The sequence below is a fragment of the Stenella coeruleoalba genome, assembly GCF_951394435.1.
Source record: "Stenella coeruleoalba genome assembly, chromosome: 13".
Classification (NCBI taxonomy): domain Eukaryota; kingdom Metazoa; phylum Chordata; class Mammalia; order Artiodactyla; family Delphinidae; genus Stenella; species Stenella coeruleoalba.
This window is the reverse complement of record NC_137159.1, coordinates 48,811,092-48,834,087: the sequence shown is the minus strand read 5'-3', so window position 1 is coordinate 48,834,087 and position 22,996 is coordinate 48,811,092. Positions and strand designations below refer to the sequence as shown.

General features: G+C 36.0%; 1 protein-coding gene across 7 annotated transcripts in view; it reads right to left on the bottom strand.

The window, feature by feature from the left end:
* NRXN1 (neurexin 1) overlaps nucleotides 1-22,996 on the bottom strand; it is a 961,338-nt gene that overhangs the window by 578,466 nt on the left and 359,876 nt on the right. For 5 of the 7 annotated variants that reach the window (XM_079940440.1, XM_079940438.1, XM_079940441.1 and 2 more), the window contains 3 exons: nucleotides 22,162-22,365; nucleotides 19,591-19,617; nucleotides 1,106-1,228 (listed from right to left, as the gene is read on the bottom strand). In XM_079940440.1, the coding sequence (XP_079796566.1) occupies nucleotides 1,106-1,228; nucleotides 19,591-19,617; nucleotides 22,162-22,365 (354 nt within the window). Of the gene's footprint in view, nucleotides 1-1,105; nucleotides 1,229-15,461; nucleotides 15,547-17,617; nucleotides 17,647-19,590; nucleotides 19,618-22,161; nucleotides 22,366-22,996 lie in introns of those variants that run through there. The other 2 variants (XM_079940445.1, XM_079940442.1) reach the window with 2 other exon arrangements.

Below are 22,996 nucleotides of genomic sequence, written 5' to 3'. Positions count from 1 at the left end.
CATAGCAGTGGTTTTTAAATGCCAATCCACGGACAAGCTGCATTAGAGTTCTTCTGAGAGGTCTTAAGAAAAACAAGTAATAATGATGAGCTCCTCCCACACTTTCTGTGGTGTCTGGTCAGGAATTGGTCCTTCTAAAGCTCTTCAGATAATTCGGAAACAAAGCAAGGTTGCCCCCATGTGTAGAAAAAGGTTTTGGAAAGCCATAAAGGGCTAAAGAAATACAACCTGGTAAGAGATCTGTGAGTTGGTAGTTTGCTTCATTTGAACTCAGGAATGATTCTCTTAAAAGTTAGAATCCCATACATGATATTTCTACATTGATACAATCACCTGATCTCTGAGTATGGAAACCCCCTTGAGACTGAATGTAGAACAGACACTTCTCTGCTGCACAAGGACTGTCTTGTGCCTTGTACTAAAATAATTAACAGGGAGATAGTCTCTAAAAAAGAAAAAGGAGCTAATATCCCAGCGGGTCATGTGCTGGAAGTTATTTTCAGCAGAGAGAATAAAGGGGCACCGATTCCTCTTTCATTCGGTTTGCCTGTGTCTCCGGGACGCACCTGTATGTGACTCACCTCAGTCAGGAAATCTACAAATCAGGGATTGAACTTGACATTCTTAATATTAGAATTTAACCAACGGAGCTAAATGGCCCCAAATGATCTATTATAGCTTAAAATAAAAAGCAGTTCACCTGACAGAATGCCAGCATATCTATCAATATACCCAGAAGCTAAAAAGTATAACTTGCTGCTGTTCATTGCCTAAATATATAAGAAACAAAGAAATTGAACAGAAATTGGCCTCCAAACAATAATTTCAATATTTTATAAAGCCCTAAGATATTTATCAAGCCATACAATTAAAATATAACTTCTTTTTGCATTATTAAATGGAAAAGAACATGACAAAAATTGTTGCTCATTTGAGATAAAAAACACTTAACATGCTGCTTATTAAATGTACTTGTTGCTGGAAGAACTGGAATAAGAAATGAACTGTGTGTATCAGCTTCAAGCTGTTCACTTGGTTTTCAAAGTCAACTGCAAGAAACAGGAAAGTCTAAAGCTTCAACAAGGCAAAGGTGATGGGGCTTTACCTGTCATGGCCTGTTGATCATCCACCGTTAACTTTAAACTTTTTCCTCGACGAACCACACGCACTGTGTGCCATTCGTTATCATTGAGGTTATAGCCGGCAAAAAGGGTCTCGGGACCTTTGCCTGTAGAATATGCCAAACAGTCATTATGGACACTCAGAATCAGTCAAGCAAACGAACCTCACAGAGAGTGAGAGAAAGAGACAGAGGAAGGGGGGAAGTGAGGGAGAGGGAGGAGAGAGAAGAGAGAAAGAGGAAAGAAAAAGGAGACAGAGAGAGGAGAGACTGGCTGGATCAATTCTCAAGCCCATTAGAGTCATAGCAAGCAAGGAAAATTACGTTAACAGACATTCAGCTGTAACACTTTAAGAAGGATCTTTTAACGTTACACATTGATCAAAGACAAACAAATTCACCTGTTGTTATAAATAGGCACAGTCAATACAGCACTGGGAAGCCTCCTAAACCTGCACACTTTTCCCTCCCTCAGGAATTCTCTGACTTTGCCTTATCACGTTCTTGCTAATGAAGTAGCTAGCAGTCATGAAACCTCTGACCTTGGGGAGGTCATCAGCTCACCATTTTCAGTCAATGGCACCTGGCTGATTAGACTGGCAAGGAGGCAGCTCTGGGTACGAGACTATGTGACGGCTGCTCTTCGCTCTTACATCATGTACCTCCAATGTTCACCAGCTTCTTAAATGTATGGAATGTTGTGTCTGAGAACTAAGTCTGGTGGAGGCACAGACAGTGGGTACAGGTAAAAGAATGGACTCTTAGGAGGTGAAGAAAGTGAAAAAAACACTGCCAATAAAGGGCCGAGTGTTGAGTGGGAGGGAAGAAAAAACAAATGAGATTAAGTAGCAGTACAGGGAAGTGATGCCCAGCTAAGGACCAAAGGAAAGAGGACAAGAAGTGTAACCTACTGGGAAAGCAACCGCAAGTGAACCCATGTAAACCTGTGCAAGTTGAATTTAAATTGGCTTAGGACAGAGAGGTTATTTCAGGAGGTATTTTGAAATTATTGAAATGACAAAGTTAGACAAATGTCTCTCTTCTACATAAAAACGAAGGGAAAAAAGAGCTTTCAATAGAACTGGAATTTTTTTTTTTTTGCAGTACGCGGGCCTCTCCCGTTGCAGAGCACAGGCTCCGGATGCGCAGGCCCAGCGGCCATGGCTCACAGGCCCAGCTGCTCCACAGCATGTGGGATCTTCCCGGACAAGGGCATGAACCCGTGTCCCCTGCATCAGCAGGCGGACTCTCAACCACTGCGCCACCAGGGAGGCCCAAGAACTGGAAATTTTTTATTAAAAAATAAGCATTGTCAATAATCTGATATTATGATTCATTTAAAAAATCATGAAAATTTTTAATGATACATTTTTTGGTGATAGACTTTGCCCTGTTTTTTAGGTACTGACATTTCTATATTTATACTAAAATAACTAAAGACATGACACTGAGTTGAGTTATATGACTTTCAACTAACTCAGGATCAGGATGGAGTTCATAATTTCTTCCACCAAATTCTATCAGCCAAACCAGCCAATGTCCAAGGACCATAGGAGGATGTATGAAAAGGCCAATGAGAAGAAGAGAGAAAAATAAATAAATTAGGGAACCAAGTACTAGAAGAAACCTCAGTAGTCCGTCCCACAGGAGATCACTGTTTGCTTTTAATACCACAGGCTATCCAGCAAGCCCACTGATTTCTCTCTTAGGATATTACTGATGATACAAGTTCTGTCTTCCTTGGTTGGGGTTTCTCTGAGGCTTAAAATGAGCCAGTGACATAAGTTAATTTTGCAGGATGAACTGCCTCCTATCTTTAAACAGAACCATCATTAAAATTAGTAATTATCTCTTTTTGTGGCTTTAGAGAAGTTAAATTGCATCTGGATACATGAATAAAAACTAGTCTAGACAGAACCGTTTTGAGAGATTGATCACTAAATATCTAGAGGAAGCCTGTTAGTTCAACAACTGCAAAAATGCTTTGAGACCAATTGCTGAAAGCAAGTTCCAGGATCAAAGGAACTCTTTCTAGTTTCAACAGTGAAGAAAGAAGTGTTTAGTAACTCTGCAGAATCTTATCATCCTACCAGCAGCAAGGGCCATTCTGAGTTTTGATCTTTGAAAAGAGAACATATCATTTTAAAGCTATTTTTATAGGGAAGATATTTTTTTTCTTAGAAATGTGCGCTTTTGAAGCAGCTTCACTCCCATTCTCTTAATTTAAAAGTGTTTTGTCAAGAAGAAGACGCATAAGGATGATATCATCATTATACCCCATTCTGGGCTTGATCTTGCAGTAAAATCATAATGCTTCATCTATGAAACAATAACTCCCATAACAACAGGCACAAAACCCAATTAAAAATAACCCTTTGGTTCATGAAAATCTCTGCGGGCCAACTTCAAGCTCCTTCCTTGCATTATTAAAAATGTGAAGAGATTAATTTAGGAAGACAGGGTTTTGTTTTTTTTTAATGCACTTAATATTCTCAGTTCAAAACAATGTTATCTATGCAACATGAAGTGTCGTGGAGAGTGCACTGGACAGGGAGTTAAGAATTGTGGTTGCTAGTCCTTAATTTGCTGCTAAGAAAGAAGTTAGAGGTTAGTAAATGCTTACTATGTACCAGGCACTTTATTTATTAACTTATTTCATCTTTACATTATCATTTTGCATATGTGAAACCAAAGGCCTAGAAATCTAAAACGACTTGTCCCGAGGTCACACAGCTAAAATGTGATAGAAAAGTGTTCCATCCTAGGTCTGACCTACTCAAAGCCTGCATACCTTCCCCTGCATGATACTGCCTCCCAGCTAATGTGACCTTTAGATAGCAACGTGACTTCTTAGTCTCCTCACATCTAAATGAAGAGGATAGGAAAGTTGCTCTTTGTCATGACTTCCAGCTTGCTCTACAGCACAATCACAGTGTTACGAAATCTTACACACCTTCTGCATAAGTCATGGTGGAAAGAAATCTCTAAAAAATACACTGTACCTCTACTCAGGGATACTGAAATGGCTGGTACTAAAGACATGATATAGATCAGTTTGGTACTAGATCCACCCACAATCAGCAATTTGCTAAAACGTGCAGCTTCTTGTAGTCTCAAGAAATCAGACTTACAAAGTGAGGAGATGGTCTAGAGGATGTCTGCAACGCCTTTGAGATCTCACATTCTCACAAACATTTTAAACATATGTATTTGGTAAAGGAAGATGGCTTAACTGTTGAAATTTTGGAGTTCAGAGTCATTTGTCCCCATGGCAAAATCATAGTCTTTCAAAGCATTAATGATCTGAATTCCTTTTAAGACTTCTTCCTTCTGGGATATCAAAACATGTCTCATTGGTACTAACACCTTACTCCCAGCATTAATGTGAGTGTTATAGAGTGAATATCTACAAAACTGGGGCAGTGGTTTTATTATTATTTTAAAACGTTGGAATTATTTTTTTCTACCTGTAATCACGCATAAAGAATATAAAAATCACATAAAGGGGAAGTTGCTCTGCTGTTAAAGAAGCAGGCTAGCTTGTCCCCCAAGGCATCACCCAGAACCTCTGGATTCTGCAGAACCCTCTAGGGGGCTCATTTCTCCCTTTAGGAAAGTGATGAGTTTCTTTATCAGAAAACTCCAGCAAGGGCTTTTAAAAAACATTTCCTTTGCTCTTTAAAGTCAGATTTAAAAATACAGATTTTCTTCACTTACAAATTAAAAAAACCTGTTTTTCTAGGACATCATTTATTATACATATCAAGGTCCAGAGTTACTCAAAGCTACCCTTTTTAGTCTATCTGCATTATCAGCCCTTTAGCATGCATTTTCAACACTCCTTTAATTTCAAAGTCCCAGTTTATAAGCTCTCTCTTGAAGATTTTATAGGCCATATCCTCTTACGTCAAGTGAGTTACAGAACAGATTGCCTTTCCTTATTTCTATCCATCAGGAAACCAAGATTTAGGATTTGTGCTTAATTTCAGCAACTTGATTCTTTTCTTTCCTTTAAAAATACCCCCTGCATATTGACTCTTCTCCCTAATTATTTTAAATTATTTTTGCTAATCACTTTAAATTCTATTTGAAAGTATTTGGGCATAAGTCAATAAATGAATTTATTTAATGAAGAAAAGAATAGCTTCCCAGGGATGAAGTGATAATTAACCCAACTCCCCCATTTTACAGACAGCTTCATGGGAGGTTAGTTGATATATACGTATATAATATCGTTGATGGATTTCAGGTTTGTTTGCAAGCGTATTTTTAATCTATTTTAATAGTTGTTTGTTTCTTATTATTTCACGAATATTTCAAATTTATTTCATATTCAAGATGTATAGAATAGTAACTTTGGATCCTTTTGGGAAGAAAGCCTTGTGTGCAAATGTCCTGTGAAGTACTTATATTGTTTTTTTTGAATGTGAGGAAAGAAACATTAAAGAGCAATAGAGCAGAATAAAACAAAGATAAGAAATCTACGAAGCAATGTGATCAAAGCTGTCTAACAGACTAAAATGACAGCTGTCCCTAGAGTTGAAAGATGGATGTAGCTTGGGAAAATCAAACCAATTATATTTTTAGTTTTAAAACTTTTAGACTTGAGTGCCACAAAGCTGAGACTCATTACGTACCCTTTAGGTAGCTATCTCCCTCTACTGGTATATTTTAAAGATGCTAACTACATAAATGAACCATCTGTATCAGGTACCCTATCTCTCACTATAGTTCAGACTAGTTGGTTCTAGCTTCCTTTTCGTTGCCTTAAACATCAGATGTAAGTAATTTCTATTTTATAACTATCTAGTGATTTGAGTAGCTAATCTGTTTACTCAATTAAGCCATTTAAGCATAGGGATTCGAATGGGTACTTCTGCAAAGGCACAACCCAGCAAACTGCATAGATAATAGGCAGGTAGGAATCCATTTAGTTTGCCTTCTAGAAAGGATCTATCTATCTCCATTTTATTAAGAACAGGTTGTGTCTTTTCAACCACAGCTATGTGGGCTAAAGATGGGCATCACATGAAAGTGGATCCTAAAGTTTCCCAAGTTCTTCTATAAATTAAAAAAGAGAAGATTGGCATTGCCTTAGGCATATAAATTGGTTCTATCTTTATACATAACTGTTCAATGTTTTTTGATCATTAAACTGCCTATAGCACCCAGCAATTGAATTAGAAATTACAGCACCATACATCTTAGAATTATGAAATTTTGAAATCGAATTGTCCATACTATATCTGTTGTTTGTCCCATTTAACTAGTCTTATTCATTCTGGGTTATGTGGCACCCATATCCTACTAATTTAGTTTAAAAATTACTTTGGGGCTTCCCTGGTGGCGCAGTTGGTGAGAGTCCGCCTGCCAATGCAGGGGACATGGGTTCATGCCCCGGTCCGGGAGGATCCCGCGTGCCGCGGAGCGGCTGGGCCCGTGAGCCATGGCCGCTGAGCCTGCGTGTCCGGAGCCTATGCTCCGCAATGGGAGAGACCATAACAGTGGGAGGCCCACGTACCGCAAAAAAAAAAAAAAAAAAAATTATTTTGTACCAAACACTGATCGCACAAGCATTGGGAATGCCCCAACTTAGATTTTCGAGGAGCTTTCTCGAAAAAAAGATGTAATAGATCTAATTCTAATAGATCTAATAGGGGTCAAAACACTTCTGCAATGGACCCAATAGTAAATATATTTGGCTTTGCAGAACGTGGTTGTCATGGCAATTACTCAACATTGCTATTGTAGTGCAAGAGCAGCCATAGACTATATGTAAACAAACGTGTGTGGCTTTGTTTCAATAAAACTTTTTAAAAACAGGCAGCCAGCTTGTACTTTTCAGGTCTCTGTAAGATACACTTAAATAAATAGACAATTTAAATTCCCTTTTCTCCTGAATCTTTACGTTGAATATTAAAGAAATAAGTAATGGAAAAATAATCAAGAGCTTAAGAGTCAGGAGACCTGAGTTTTAGATTCACTGTTACCATTAAATCCAACAAAAGCTTAATTATGCTAACTTAGTCTAATTCTTCTCCTGCTCTTGGTCTGAGTTTTCTTAACCGTAAAACAACAACAACAAAAACTAAAAACAATTTTAAAAGGCTGTAAATGGCATAAACCAATTGCAAAGTTCCTCTACTTCTAAAATGTAATCACCTTTCCTGTTCTACAAATTTAGAATGGCAGCCTTCATTAAAATGCATGACATTTGTGTGTATATATAAAATTACGTGTCTTATCTATATCAACTTTTCCGAGTACTACGAAGCTTTATTTGGCAATTGACTTTGAGGACTACAGCCTCCAGTGGGAGGCAGGACCTGGTGGGAAGCTGGAAACAAGCCTTGTCATTGTGACAATAATAGGAAGAGAGAAAAGCCAGGAAAAACAGAAGCAAGAGTCACCACTGCTGCTTGCCTGAGCTATGGCTCTTGGCAAGAGCACTTATGCCCGTAAATGACAGGAGGATGTGTTCCTCAGGTTGTAATTATGATACCTTCAGCCTGCTATTTGACTTTGCCATTAGTTTCTGATTTTAAAATAATTACTTTAAAAAACAGCCAGACCTCTGCTTGAAAACCAAGCAAACAAACAAACAAACAAACTAAAACCTAAGGAGAGTAATTCCTCATTAAATGTTTCTGTTTTATCTTTCTCAATTTTTAGATACTGGGCTGGGAGCAGAATTCTTTTGTTTTTATTTCTCACATGAATCAGCTAGGAGAGTTAATTACCAATTAAAATTAGAAACATGTAAAGGGCACTTCCAGATTCTTCTTTGATATTCACTAACCTTACTAGGGGAAGGACCAATTAAAGAGTTTGTGAGCCCAGTGCAAAATGAAGACATGGGACCCTTGTTCAAAATGAAGCATTTCAGGACAGTGGTAGCAGAACATTAATGCAAGCACAGGCCCTTCAAAGCACAGAGCCCTGGGTGACTGCACAAATTGCACGCTGTTTGAGCCACCCCTAATTAAGAGTCTAAGTTTTGTGCTTATTTATTTTTAAAGTTTCCTTTAGTTATCTCTATATTCAGGAATGTGCAGACAAGACTTCATTTATCAATGTAAGATAAATGGTTGGGTCACCTTCCCCATACTGTCTGTCCTTAATGACAAGGCCTCTGGGGTATCAGAGAAGCTGTCTGTCTCAGAGCTGTCTTGCTGGCCAGGCCTGGTGCCAGTCATGACCTTGGACTGACTAATCACCCTAACAGCCATGAAATTGAGGTACTAGCCCAGCCACCTAACTCCTCCCTCTTTAACCCTCCTTAAGCTCTCCTCGATTTAGCTACGGAGACACCCTTGGGAACTATTCAGTGTTTTTATAAATAGCTATTTGCCTTTACTGTATAGGCAAAGAGACATGTATACAGTCCTAAGAACAAACAAATTTTTTTATACTAAAAATATTAGAAATATCCCTCCCTGGAACTTCCCTGGTGGTTCAATGGTTAAGACTCTGCGCTTCCACTACAGGGGGCACAGGTTCGATCCCTGGTCGGGGAACTAAGATCCCACAGGCAGCAAGGCCTGGACAAAAAAAAAAAAAAAAGAAATATCCCTCCCTAATTAAAAAGTACTTTGAGCAAATAATATAAAGTTAGACATTAAGCTTGGAGATGAGGGTTTTTCAAAAATGAACAGTAACAGAAGAAAGACATTTTGTAAACTTTTAAAAACCACTGGAGAAATGAAATAGTCACATGCTAGTTAATTACATTGTATTTGCTTTGATAGGATTGCTACTTAAATCTTTCCTTTTTTTTTTTTTTTTTTTAACTTTCTAGAATGTGTATATCTTGGTCTGGTGCATAGGTTCTGGATTCACAGATTATCCGAGTTTTTATCCTAGTTCCATGAGTTACTAGCTGTGTGACCTTGGGTAAAATATATAAGGTCTCTGTGTCTCAGTATTCCTATCTGTAAAATAAGCTAATAATAGAAACATTTTACAATATAAATTTAAGGCATTTTAATTACTTAAAACAATGCCTGGTACATGGTTCACCCTCAATTATAGTAACGGTAATATTATTATCAGTATTATACGGCCATTATAATTGTTATCTTCCCCTAAATGGGTTTAAAACCTCAGAGAGAATATCTTATGTCTTATCGTTCTGTGCCTTGAACCTAAAAGCCATTCACTAATTATTTATTGAATGGGTGTATCTGTTTAGATTTTGTGAGATTTTTTTTTATGGTAGATGAAATACCTCTTGATATTGAATTAAGTCAAATAGTTAATGGAAAGTAACTCCATTAACTTTTAATGCCTATCTTCACTAAGAAGTGTCAATAATAAAGTTTCATCCCTCTGTTTTCATATTTGGCAGCATGAAATCTGATAAGTCAAATAACTGGAGAACTTGGGTAACTCAGTTATCTGGCTAATTATTTAGACAGCTTCATTGTTTGCTTCCATTGAAAATTAATTTAATGATGTGTAGAGCCTAGGAGAGCAAAATCACCCAAGGCCTGCAGTCAGTAATTTCCAAATGCAAAGAGAATAGTTGGCTTAGGAATTGGAGGATTCAAGGCTTAATGAGTATTTAATTATAAGAAAACATGGATCTTATCTGCAAGAGGCTCTGACCTTGGAGAGCTGCTGGAAATACCCTACAAAGACTCCTCTGCCATTTTCCTAACTCATACTAACCCTTTTCCATCATCTACAAAATAAAATTCACTATATATAGCTGCCTCACCTCCTGTTTCATTTCTGGCTACATATCATAGCTCTAGGCAAGTGAATAAACAAGGTTCAAATGATCTACTAAGAAACATTTAGCCTTTACATATAGCTTTGTTATTGATTGTACCCATTTATGACAGATCAGGATAAATATCTCTGATGCAATTCATTTTGATGTAAAAAATGTACATTTTAAGAAATATAATTACCTTTTAAGAATATAATTATATTTACAACACAGTAAAAATGAACACAAATTATATAAATATATTGCTAAAAGAATGTTTCAAAAGAAGTTTCTTTAAATCTAATCTAGCTCAAATGACTGGTTTGGGAAGAAGCATAATAAAACAAACCTATTATAATGAAAGGAAAAATGTGGACTGTGACTTTATTTTAAGGAAAAACGGTCATTTCCAAGAAATGCTTATCACATAATAGGATAGCTTGCAAGTATAAAATTAAGTACTAAATACTTAATGTGATTTTAATAAAGCATTTTAAACTGAAAGTATACTCAACGTTGGCATAACATGAAAAGGATTATATTGATTTATATTGACACTTACTTAAACATGTCTTATGTAATACCTACACAATGCCAAGCTATCTGAATGAAAAAAGTGAAAAAGTACACAGATACTGAGCATTTGGAAATTTACAAATATTCAATTTGACATTCCATAAACAAAGCCATGGATTATAGTCACAAATGCAAAGATTTTTAAATTAAATATATGATTGCTCATCCAAACACATTGTAATAGCTACAGAATTCATTTTAATGAGAAGATCAAGAAGACTGCACAGTTCTGTAAAATTCAAGGAACAATGGCTTTACCCGTGTGTTACTATAAGTGCATTAGAATATCATTAAATGAGAGTCCTTCAATATTTTGGGGGGTATTCTTGTAAAAACCTTCTCCCCAAATAAGAAGCATATTAGAAAAAAAAAAAAGTAAGTTTCTGGCTTTGTTAAGTTTATTTGTCCCCTTCTTTTCATTTCACAAGTAAGTCATATCAGTGTTTGAAAATCTAGCTTTCAGTATTTGTTGTAAACATTACGACCAACTTTTTTTTTTTTTTTTAAGAAAATGCATTCTAAGGCATATGATAAGGGATAGTTTGTCTTTAGAATTTTTGAACTGTAGCATCTCATTTGTTTTGATCTTTTTTCTTTTTTTTCCTCAGTGATTGCCCAAAGGAGGCTATGGACAAATAATACATGATAATTCATTCATTCATCATGTAAAAATTAGAATGATAATATAAAATTTTTTTTCATAGCATTGATATAATGATTTACTAAATTCTTTATTTTGGATTTTATTATTGCAATAACAAATAGTGCTAACTTAATTTTTTCCTTTATCATAATTAGCTTATTTATCAGGCTTACTTATAGTCACTAACTTGAGGGCTATGATTCTATTTGACTGTTTATTTTAGTAACTGGAAAAATAATTGGGATTACTCCTTTGTTTGAAGTTGTTTTTGGATCAAAGTCTTCTGAAATGAATGACTTGCCTTACTAAACAGGAGGTATTCTAAGACGGTGCTTGCCCAACTATAGCAATGTCTCTCAGCAATTAAATCTTACACAAGATTAATTTGGTTAATCTCAGGAGAGAGTGTTTGGAGGGTCCCTGAAGCTGGTCAACCAACTGCTAGAAGTAATGTTAATCTGTGTGCTTGTTCCTGGTCAGTCTTGCTATGGTGAGATTATGTTAGTTAGGCTTTCACTTTAGTGGGTTAGTGTCAATGATGATAACTTATACCAACACAACTAGAAGTATCTCTTCATTTATGGTTATTCCAATCTGGTTTGTTTCTCAAGATGTTGCTCACAGATGCTTCCAATCAGTTTTCATCTGATTGCTCTGAGGTCACTGATGAATCATCATAGAACTTATTTTTGTACATAAATGTTTTCTCCCTATTTTATCTTTCTTCAACTGGCTCAGTGACCTGGACCTGCTTTATAACACTTCAGTATAAAATCTGAAATAAGCAATAGATCAGATTTTAAAATACTGCATGTTATAGTCACATACTGGACCTAATGTTTACAGTATGTTGCTGAAGTAAAAGAACCTGTTGTAAAACATTTGCACACCATGACCCTATATTTTTAAAGATACACGTGTTACACATTTATTTCATTAGCACTATGCATAAAATATTTCAAGCCTATATTTAGTCTGATCTCCTGGGAAGGTGGGAGGGTGAAGAATTCTCACAACTGTATGAAAGATGCATTCAAAGAACAAATGACAGCAAACAGTCCAATATTAAGTACAATAAAAGTAATAGTAACTGAAATACTCTTAGAATTGCTTACTTTACCTTTGGGGAAACTGTTTTCGTAATACACTTCTTATCCATCTTGCTCTTTGCTCCCATTGGTAACAAGTGAAAGAAATGGGTAAGAGCTCTGAGCACACTGAATATTTCAATCTCCAAGTTTTTTGATGGTCCCATGCATTTCCCCCCGATTTAAAGAGCCCTGCCCACTTGACTTACGTACCATATGTTTGCCAGTAGCGTGTTGAAGAAATTGTAATCCTCAAGGGTATTTCACAGTTAAAGTCAAAACATTTTAAATCAGACAGCCTGGAAAAAAGATGTTTGTGGAGAAAGCCTGCTGCTCCTACAACCCCTTGGAGGCGAGTATACTGTCCTGCTCTGAGGACAGCTGACTGGATCACCAGTGGGCATCTGCCCCCAAAGCTAAAATCTGGTCAGTGTCTTGTGAGGTGACATGATTTGAAATCTCTGCTCAACAGGACCGGTATAAGTAATGAATATACCGATTCTCTTTCTAGGGAAGTTTGAATACATAACATACATTGAGTCAACAGCTGAAGGGGCAGCAAAAAGTCAAAAGACATGCACAGGAAGAGGCAGTGAACAGTAACCATGAGGTAGGAGACACCATGAGTAAACAAAAGACACGAAAATGTAGAAGCTATAATCAAGCAGAACCAAGTCAGTAGAGAACAGAGGAAGCTAAATGGAAGCTCAGCTAGAAGGCTTATATTAATCATGTCTGACCTGTGGTTAAGTGGGCAAAGCATCTTTTAAATTATGCATCCACTTTAGAAGGTAGCAGATGCATAATTCCTGTCTAGCAACTGCATGAGGAATTGAGATCCACAATCACAGCATTTGTTTTCATATTCTCTGACAGGTAAGCAATTGACAAAGTGTAAATTGTTAGTGGCTTTCTTTTGAGGAATATTAGGAATGCAAACATTCTTGAAAAAATTCTAATCTATATTTGTCTACACTAGTAAAACCAGTTATTTGACATGGCACCTTAGATCATCATTGAACATTAAGGCTGTCCAAAGGATTAGAGGCTATTTTAAACAGAAGTTCTTGAGTACTTTTTAGTCTTTCTGATCCTTTAGGATTAACTCTGTATGAACCTGAATCATGAAAGTCACATCAGTAAAAAGACAAAATGCTCCAAATACAAAAAAGAAATTATTGTTTTCTTTAAAATGAGTGAAATTCTAATCATACATCTTACAATGAGATTGACTAAATGTAAAAATAAAAAATCTTAATAATGGCTAGGAGTGTCTAATGTCTAATTCCTATTTTTACCTTCGATTTTCTGGATCAATGATAGCATGCTAAAATGCTACCTCCCTACCAAAGAAAAAACAAAACCAAAAAGAAACTCTAAGCTATGAAGGAAATGGCAAATGTTTAGAAACCAGCTCTCTCTAATAACACAATAAAAACCTCCAACCAACAGGTTGTGGTCTCACAATTTGTGACATTTTGTGGTATAAAACAAAATTTCCTTTTCACAGAAGCCAAGGGGATATCAAATTCAGAATGTTTCTTCTGAAACTTTATAGGTTTTTCTGGCAATTTCTACTTTGGCCATTGTTGTAATACTAACTCTCAACAATGAAAGAGAATTTGATGAATTTGGCCAATGCCAACCTGGAATTTTGCATTACTTTGAGCACACCCTTTTGCACTAGTAATAAGAAAATGCTTTACTGAATAAATTAATAATTGAGCGTGATTTCAAGATGAATTCTTAACCTGCACAAAAGAGCAATCTTTTAAAACACTTCAGCATTTTATATTTGCATATAAGCAATAAACCAATTAATTGTTCACTAAAATAGACCCAACTCTTCTACTTATCAAGCCCGCACACTACAATTTTGCACAATCTATGTAGTCATTAAATGTGTACTCTTCTTTATAATTCTCATACATTTTAGATATGGAGGATTCAAATGGGCTCTCCTTAAATTTTATTGCAATTTTGATATTTTTTTAAAGACTCACTGTCATGTGCCAATTCCCTTTGCCTGTTTTGGCTATTTGTGTTTCATCAGAAATCTACGGTCTCTACATTTTATATGTAATTTCTTTTAGATTTCTGTTAAAAATATTCATTCATAAACTGTCTCTTTTTCCTTTCTTTCATATATACTTTAAACTTTAAAAATGACAACAGCAGAAAACAAACAAAACTCCTCTTTTCTGCATGTATATATTCATCTTCCTTTATTCCTTGAGCAGTTCCTATCCTAGGTGGATGGACAGCACCAGTCACTGAGAGGCAATGATTGACAGAACTCTACAAATCAAGGGATGGTTATGTGGAGGCAGAGTCAGAGGCTCCTTTTTGCAGTTCTCTGCTCTTCAGGCACCAGGCAGCTGCTCTGACCTGAATACTTGTTTCATGTTAACAACAGCCAGCCTCCAGAAATTTCCTCATATCTTTTTAAGTAGCCTGCCAAGTGGCAGCCTGATCAAAGCAATCTAATATGGCTTAAGTGCCACTGGTTGACATTTTGCAATCTTTTATTGCTTTCCATTTTTATCTACATAAAAAAATTGGTGATAACTAATATCCAGTTGATCTTTTCATTCTGGTAATAAAATGATAATACAAAGATCTTATTATCCACTCCAGACATCCATCATAGTACATTTTCCGATAACATATTACTCAGAGCATTTCTTCACTATCTCCAAATCAAAAGTGAGGTTAAGTACTTGGCCTTAGATTCCCTTTCTCTCCAATCCTGAGACAATGAACTACAAATAAAAGGAGCTGAACTTCAACCCTTGACACTTTGTCCACATTAATGTCATCTCCAATTTTGTTGTCTCTGTGTCTTAAATAAACCATTTTCTGTAAGAAGCCAAAAATAGTTGGAAGCTCTGCCTACTAAAATATATTTTTTCAACCCAGAGAGTTTTTATTCTTGTAAGAAAACAAGAGGAATGAGAACAGGAGTAAACAACATTGGAAATGGAGAATTAAGAAGAGTAAATCTTGGTAGGAAGGAAGAGCAGGTGGGCAGGAGAAGAGACATGTGTAAGGATTAAAGAAACACAAATAATCAAATAAACAAGCAAAGTAAACATCAGAGAACATGGGTTTATTAAAAGCCACTTTTTATATGAATGCAGAGGCGGCCCCAAACTTTCCTGTGGGCAGGCAGGATATTCCATAATTATGTCATTGACTTGAAAAGACAAAAAAAAAAAAAAAAAAAAAGGAAAGAAAACACTAACAAAAACAAAATCACAAAAGCCTCCTTGCATCCACTACATCTTTAAAGTAGTTACTTATATGACAATTAGGACTCACCTATAGTTGATAGGAGCAAGTTTAGTTTTCAAATTTTCAATGTATTTAAACCTTCAGATTATAATACTAACAATTTGTAAGGTTACTAGAACAAGAGAGAAAGAAAAAACAAATGGGACTATTGAAGCAAGCAATACACTACCACGATGCCAGATTATCAGAAAAAAATTCTATAGAAATATATAGCCTAAAAAAAAAAAAAAAAAGGAAATATATAGCCTAATGACTTTGGATGTACTGTTGGGAATTACCGGGCAGCAAATTTGAAATTGAGACTGTCTTGTTCACCCTATCTCAGGCTACATACTTTGGCAGACAAAGAGAATGCAGAATAAGACCAATGGCCTTTCTAATAGTACTTACTACAGGCCCTACTAATAATGCATTTGAGAAAATTTCACAAGGGGTAGAAAATTTCTTTTGTGTTCTTTATAGTTTTTAAAAGTCTTAAGTCAATCAATACTATGGACTAGGCAAGAGACTCTCATACACTTACTTTCTGATGTGAACAATTCATGTCTCAGTCACACAGTACTATTCAGTCTGACTTGGCCTCTTTTGGTAATAACTTGGTAATGATTAGTTGGTATTTGTACACATTTCTATAATAATTATTTTTTGTAGAATCATCTGTAATTTGTCTTTTTTTCATTAATTCAAATAATTGATCTTTATGTCAAAAGGACGTGACTAAACAGTCCTTTTTCGTCTACCTTTATTGAAATACCCTTCACTGTCCAGGGAAGACATTTATCTGCATTAAAAGATGCTGGTTCTTTTAGCAACTCCCATATAAAATGATTTTATGATGGTAGACTATGGTTCTCCATATTGGAGTTGACTGGGGAGGCAAGAATAATCTGATTGCCCTGGACAGAGGAGGATGGAGGGCCATATAATAACACCTCTGTGTTCACCTTCCCATCTGTGAATCTGCAAATACTGACCTAATCTAATACCAAGTCACAGATAACAAACATATTTTAGCAATGAAATAAGCTAATGGACATCAATGAACTGAGATTGGTCTGGGATTGTGTGCAGAGACATTCCATTTGTAATCGGAGAGATCAAAGCATACATTTTGACACTGACATGACTGCTATTCACAGAGATGGTTCTTTTTAAAAAGTACCCTTTCCACACATAAAAATAAGCTTTTGATTTTTAAATAAAAACAGCCTCTCTCCTTCCATTTAAAGATTCTTGACAGCTTTTCCTATGGGGCAGGGGAGGAAAGGTGGCAACAAAAAATCTGACAGAGATGGTCCCTGGAATTCAAATCAGCCCTTTCTCAAAAGGACCTTAACAAAAGGCTTTCCCCTGGCCTGTGCATGGAAGATTCCATTGCTGCATCTAAACTACTGACACAAGAAGGGCTGAAAAAGAAACGCATCTGCCATCTCCTAGTCCCAGAGGTCTGAATACATGCAATGCAGCTAGACCTTCCACCCTCCTCACTTACTACCTATTCTTCAGCAGCAAAGATTGGAGAGTCTGACGCTTTATATATTTTCTTTTCTGTATCAAGTAATATCTCCTGTAAACTGAGGAAGGGAGGGTGGAGGGGTGATGAGAAAGGATGGAGTGACTACAGGAAACAGCTGAGCAATTCTGAGTAAGTGTAGAGAAACTGGAGAAGATTTCCATTCAAAATTAATAATTTAGAGTTTAATATTCATTCTCAATGCAAGATAATTTTTATGTTACAGTTTGTATACTTCCTGTGGAAATTGTCTTAAAGACATCAATTGAGGTATTCTTATTAAGCTCAAAACACAGTTGATGTCTTAGGTATGGTATAATTTTTAGACGGTGGTGGCAGAAAGTTGTGATTTAGTAAATGTACATTTCAGTTTCAGACAGACTTATGGTTTACAGAGGATAAATGGAGTAAGTCAATCTTTCACTAAACTATAAGTTATACTGAGATACAAGTATTTTATTTATATTTTTTACTGGGTACAAAACACAGTCCAGGTGGACAGCTCTGCTTATTTATCACTGTGAGTTAGATTTGCATTATTTGAAATGTAAATTCCTCCCTCTCCTCAAAGTTGAGTAATGACATGAATTCTAGATGGAACTTGGAGTTCTGGCTACATCTGCCCACTATTCCCCAAATAAAACAAAGGCAAAGGAAATGAAAACATTACCTGATCACTGAATGTGCTTTCCAGTGACTGCTGTCAAGTTAAGGCATTTGCAGTCCTGTCCGAGGTGTGCACTGAAAGCTCACAACCATTGGTTTCATCCAAGTAATTTAAGTGTAACACACATTCCTTAAAAAGGGAAAATATCCACTAACCAGCAAAAACCTTTGTCCTCAAAGGTATTATTCTGTGAAATATCCAGAGAAAATACTATGCTTAATATCAGTCTTATAATAATTAGCCAAATGGAGAGAAGGAGCTAACAAGGGTAATCAGACTATAAACAAGTATTTTAAAAAACCATTGATAGAGCTGAGAACACAGAAGCACATTTGATGGGGTTAATTTCCATTAAATACTAGAGCTTATGTAGTTATATTCTGTAAATAAAAACCCATGCTTTATTGTATGCCTAATATAAATAAAATTATAGCAGAAGTCTAGAAAAATAGTTTCCTCACATGGATTTTCTAAGGGAGAATCAAGAACATCTTGATTCCAGGGAGAATCAAGAACATCTACGGCTGCAGTGAGTCACAAATCTGGCTTTGGGAAAAGATCTTGTGAGTTGCCACCTTGTCTGCATCTATGCTCCAGAGCTGAAAGCTAACTGGACCATGGTATCAGACTTCTAAACCTGTGCTCCTTTTCAGAGAGTGTAGTAAAGATGGGGTTTGACAAGAGATGATGTATACTTGAAAAATTCTACTTGTGTTAGAGCTCTGAGAGATTAGTTCAGGAACTGTATTCTGTTTGAGATGATTTTTATGCCTGTATGATAATATAATAATTTATTTTTTCATAAATCATGATTCAGTTACCTTTTTATTGCTATGATTGGAAAGACTGGCTTTTATTCTGCTTTAATATGAATATTAAAATATTTTAAGACAAATCTGAGTTGTAAGAAGCACGGGTATTTGAAATAGCATGCATTTAATTAGATAAAGCTTCGTGTTTTTGTAAGTTGGAGACCGTCATTTTATTCCTCAGAGGATGACTTACTGACATTTGGAAACACAGCCAAAGGTTTTGGGAGTAGACTCCATCAACTCACATTCAGCATTTTCCAAGGATATAAAAAAAATGTTTTACTGACTATGACAGTGAAAGATTAGAAGCTTGTTAGAACCATTTTAGTTAAATAACTAACAACTTTGATATATTAGATGAGATTCCTCAATGTGGTCAGCACAACCTGGAAAAGAAAAACCTAAATATTTACGTAAAGAAATAAGTTTACACTTCAGATAATGCTACAACTCAAAATAAAATCACAGTCCTTACATCCTTTCAAGTTCTCTAGTCCAAATCAAAAAACTCAGTCCATGCATCTTTTCTAACTCATCATTTGGCATGCATATCACAGATTTGAAGGGTTTGGGTTATTTTTGCAGATATATGATTAGGATGTAAAAATTCATTATGTAAATAGTCATAATGTACAAGAAAAAACTCTTTAGATAAGTAATTTTCTGTATATACATAAAACTTGGAAAAACACACATTTTCCAATGTAAAATTTTGGTTGAATTTAGAAGGGTTTAATAGTAACTTTCACATGAAAAGATTTTTTTTTTCTATATTTGAGTTAAGAGATAAAAACAGAAAGTGAAGGAAATAAGATCCCCCACAGTATTTTCTCCTAATTTGGTTGTGAAGAGAACTACTGGAGTCCAAGATCTGCCAAAATACAAATGCTATTTGCTTTATCCAAAGGTCTACAGAGACATTTGCACCTTCTGTTACAAGATATTTGTCACCTCTTTTCCCACTTAGAGGTAGGAACTGAAGCAGGAAAGTCTTCAGCTGGACAGATTTCAAAATGAATTTTTACAACCCAGATGATGGACTGGTATACTTCAAGAGTGAATTCATGAGTTTTATAAACGGCTTTCTCTTGCTGTCTTTTTTTTCTTGACTAGCTACATCATAATGGAGGAATAACATTTTAAAAATTTTGAATAGGCACTTACTGGAATTACAGTTAATCCTGATACAATCTAGATGGGGAAGAATAGATGAAAAATGAAAATTTATCCTTCAAGGTAATAGCTGCAGACATCCAATAAAACACAGTCCACCCTTCCGGGGACAGACACATGCAAATGTGGCCACTCCATATTGTTTATTCTTTACATCTAGAACCCAGATTCATTGTTATAAAACTGCACCATTGGAAACAACAATTAGAAAGTTTTTTAAAAAATGGCCAATTCAAACAAAGCTACATGGTGACAAATCTAAGTGAAATAAAGAACTGTTAACTGTCAAAGATGCCTGGCTTAGACTGGCTGCAGCTTTCTCCCCATCTGTGAAAGAACAAATCATTGTTTTCAATATAATTAAAAAGTGCTCCGTCACAATGGGGTACAGTGCAAGCTCAGCTAGGCTCAGACATCTTGAACCTCCAAAATCTATTATCCCACAAAGGCCAACAGAATCCTATAGAATTGTCATGGTCAAATGGAGAGCTAGTTGAAGTTGTTCTCATTTCACCCTAATGTATTTTTTATTATTATTATTTGCTTGGGCAAAAAAGGTAAGAGCCAGGTGTTAGCTGGATTCCGTGCCTTGTATTAATTGGAGGAAGAAAGAAACAACTGTTCCCTTTAGAAACTCTAGTGGCTAAGGAGTAGTGTCATTCTTCGGAGCACACACACCTATCCCTCTGTTAGGAGCTAACAATGTTATCTCTGCATAGTAAGTGTCATGGTAACTACTGCTATCGATTTTCCTTTTTCTGTAGTTCCTTCTTATATAAAATCAGATTCCCTAACAGAATGTCTAATCTGGATAACACAGACTGTGATTATAAGGGTTATCTTTAAAGGATCATGTGGCATGTTTTATGTTTATTTTATATATAGATAAATATTTGTTGGTTTTGTTTGTAGTATTTAATGCCTTTGGGGAACATGAAAAATACAAACCTAGATTCTGTTTCCATATAGCTGAGTTTGTCATGTGTCGTCAACCGCATCAGAAAAGTGGTTGCAAACAGCCAAGGATCAGCACCTACACAACTCTTTCCACAGAATGCTTTGCTGTTGGAAAATTCCCATGAGCGAGCGTGTCCACCTCCCAGGGCTAACAGCCCCTTTACTGCAATTAGGCAATTTTGATTGACTTGTAGTAACCTATCATTGTCACTAGAGGGAACTCTAAAAGAACTGTAAAAGAGTACTATGTGTTCTTTAGTAATCTTAAAAAAAAGTCTTATTATTGAACTTAATTTAACTAATATTAATTGATGCAATTGTATGCAATAAACTACCAATGAAGTAATTTTATATTTTATGAGCTACTATTCTGCCCAACATAATTTGAAAATGTATGTGGGGTTTTCACAAATGCCTTACCTCATCACATTTTACTACTCTTTTTGTAAATCTATGTAGTCTTGAATTTTATTTTTCTCTCTGTTTATTCATTATTGTGTGTACTCAGCACTTCCAGGAAATACAGTAAAACCTCATTAATTTATACTCCTATTATTTGGAGTTAATGATAATATTGAAATGTACTGGGCAGAATATTTGTAATCCTTCATTCGATATGAGTGGAGATCGCCGGAGAAAAATTAAACAAATTATGAAAGGCCAAGTTTGGGAAGAAAACTGATTTCAAGTAATTTACTATACAATGATGGCACAACTAACATGAAATAATGTGCTAATTATGGATAATTCTTAACCACCCATTAACATCAGCCTAGTAAGACCTTTCCTTAAGATTTTTCCAGCTATTAATTTGTGTTTTCGAATGTAATTGAAAACAAAACTGCTTATAATTTTTTTTTCTTACAATTTAGACTTTTTCTTAATTCAGCCTGGTCTTCCCCCAGATTGCATCCAGTGTGGTGAGGTTTTACTGTAGTGACTCTTTCTGAATGCTACAATCAAGCAGGAAAGCATTATTTTTCTGTAGAAGAGTATGTGTCTTTAGTGTTCTCATGGCTGTTTGCTGAGGGCCGCAGACTTTGGGCATTGAAGGGTTGTGTATTGCTGTTTGATAGCAAAATATCACCACACAGTATTTCCAAACAGAAAAGATGGAATACCACAAAGGTAATTATTCAAAGGAGAAGCCCAAGGAGTAGAGAAAGAGCAACTGTTGATCTAGATCACTAAGTAGAAATTTGACATTTTATAGCATATGTTATCCAAGTAAAAGTTGGTGTATTTTTGTCTTATCTGAAAGGATTTCACCTATAACCAATCAGAGTGCCAGTCAATATAAAAGTAGGAAATTCAGTTTGAGGCATCGTTAAGCCTGAACATTTATACTTTCAATTAACCTCATTAATACATATGGCTTCCCTTTTAAGAACCCTCAGTGGTAGGAATCACAAAACAGTAAATTATGTTAATGAAATAGGAACAATAAAAAGATGTCCCCCAAACCTAAATGAATTTAAATAATGGAGATGAGACCATTAAGTGTTTTAACTTTCCATGGCAAACAGGCTACTTGATAAATGTTTGCAGGCAAAACTGAACAAAAAGTGAAAAGTGTTAGTTCAATGGGGGAAGGCGAGTTGTTACCTAGATTGACCGTCAGTTTCACACGTCCTGCGTCCAGCTCCAGGCGGAGGGTGTCTGCTGAGTCTCTGGAGGTGGTTGCCATGAGAATGCCATATGCGCGTTGGGACCGAAACCGTAAGGATACATCCTCAGCCTCTGTGTGCATCACCAGCGGGAGCTGGATTTTCATAAACATACTCCCATCATAGCTCAGAACCGTTGCTTCTATAGATGGGAAATGAATATAAAAGCTCTTGGTCAGTTTAGTGCATTTATACTTTGAAAAGGAAAAGCATGACCTATTAAAGGTTTCCATATAGAACACAAGACACAAACTCAGCTCATCTTCTTCCGAAATGAGCAAATTTTTTTTTAAACTAGAAAGAGGAGTCACAGGAAAGAGAACTTCCTCTGTGAAGTATATGCTAAAGTCCAGAAGCACAGGTGGCTGTACTTCCCTTTCTGTACCCAGAGCACTTTCTACGTATAGCATTCATCCTGTCAGATTATCCATGTTCGTGTATGCATATCCCTTCTCAACAGCAGACATCGTCTTTTTTTGTATAGCCATAGCGTGAGCCTGGCTTGAAGCACCAGCAACTGTATGTGCACGTTTATATATGGTCAGGCCACTGATCAGCTCCATGAAATTAAACTTGGTTCTGCATCGTTCACCTGCAAAATGAGAGGGTGCTACTAGAGCATCTCTAAGGCCTTTGCTTACCCAAAAAGCCCATGATTCTAAGAAAAGTTATTATCATCATCTTTTTCATAATTTCTGCCCTAATACAATCAAAAAAGAAAGATTAAAAATATGACTTAAATATAGGATTCAGGCCAACACTTTTCCAGAGGT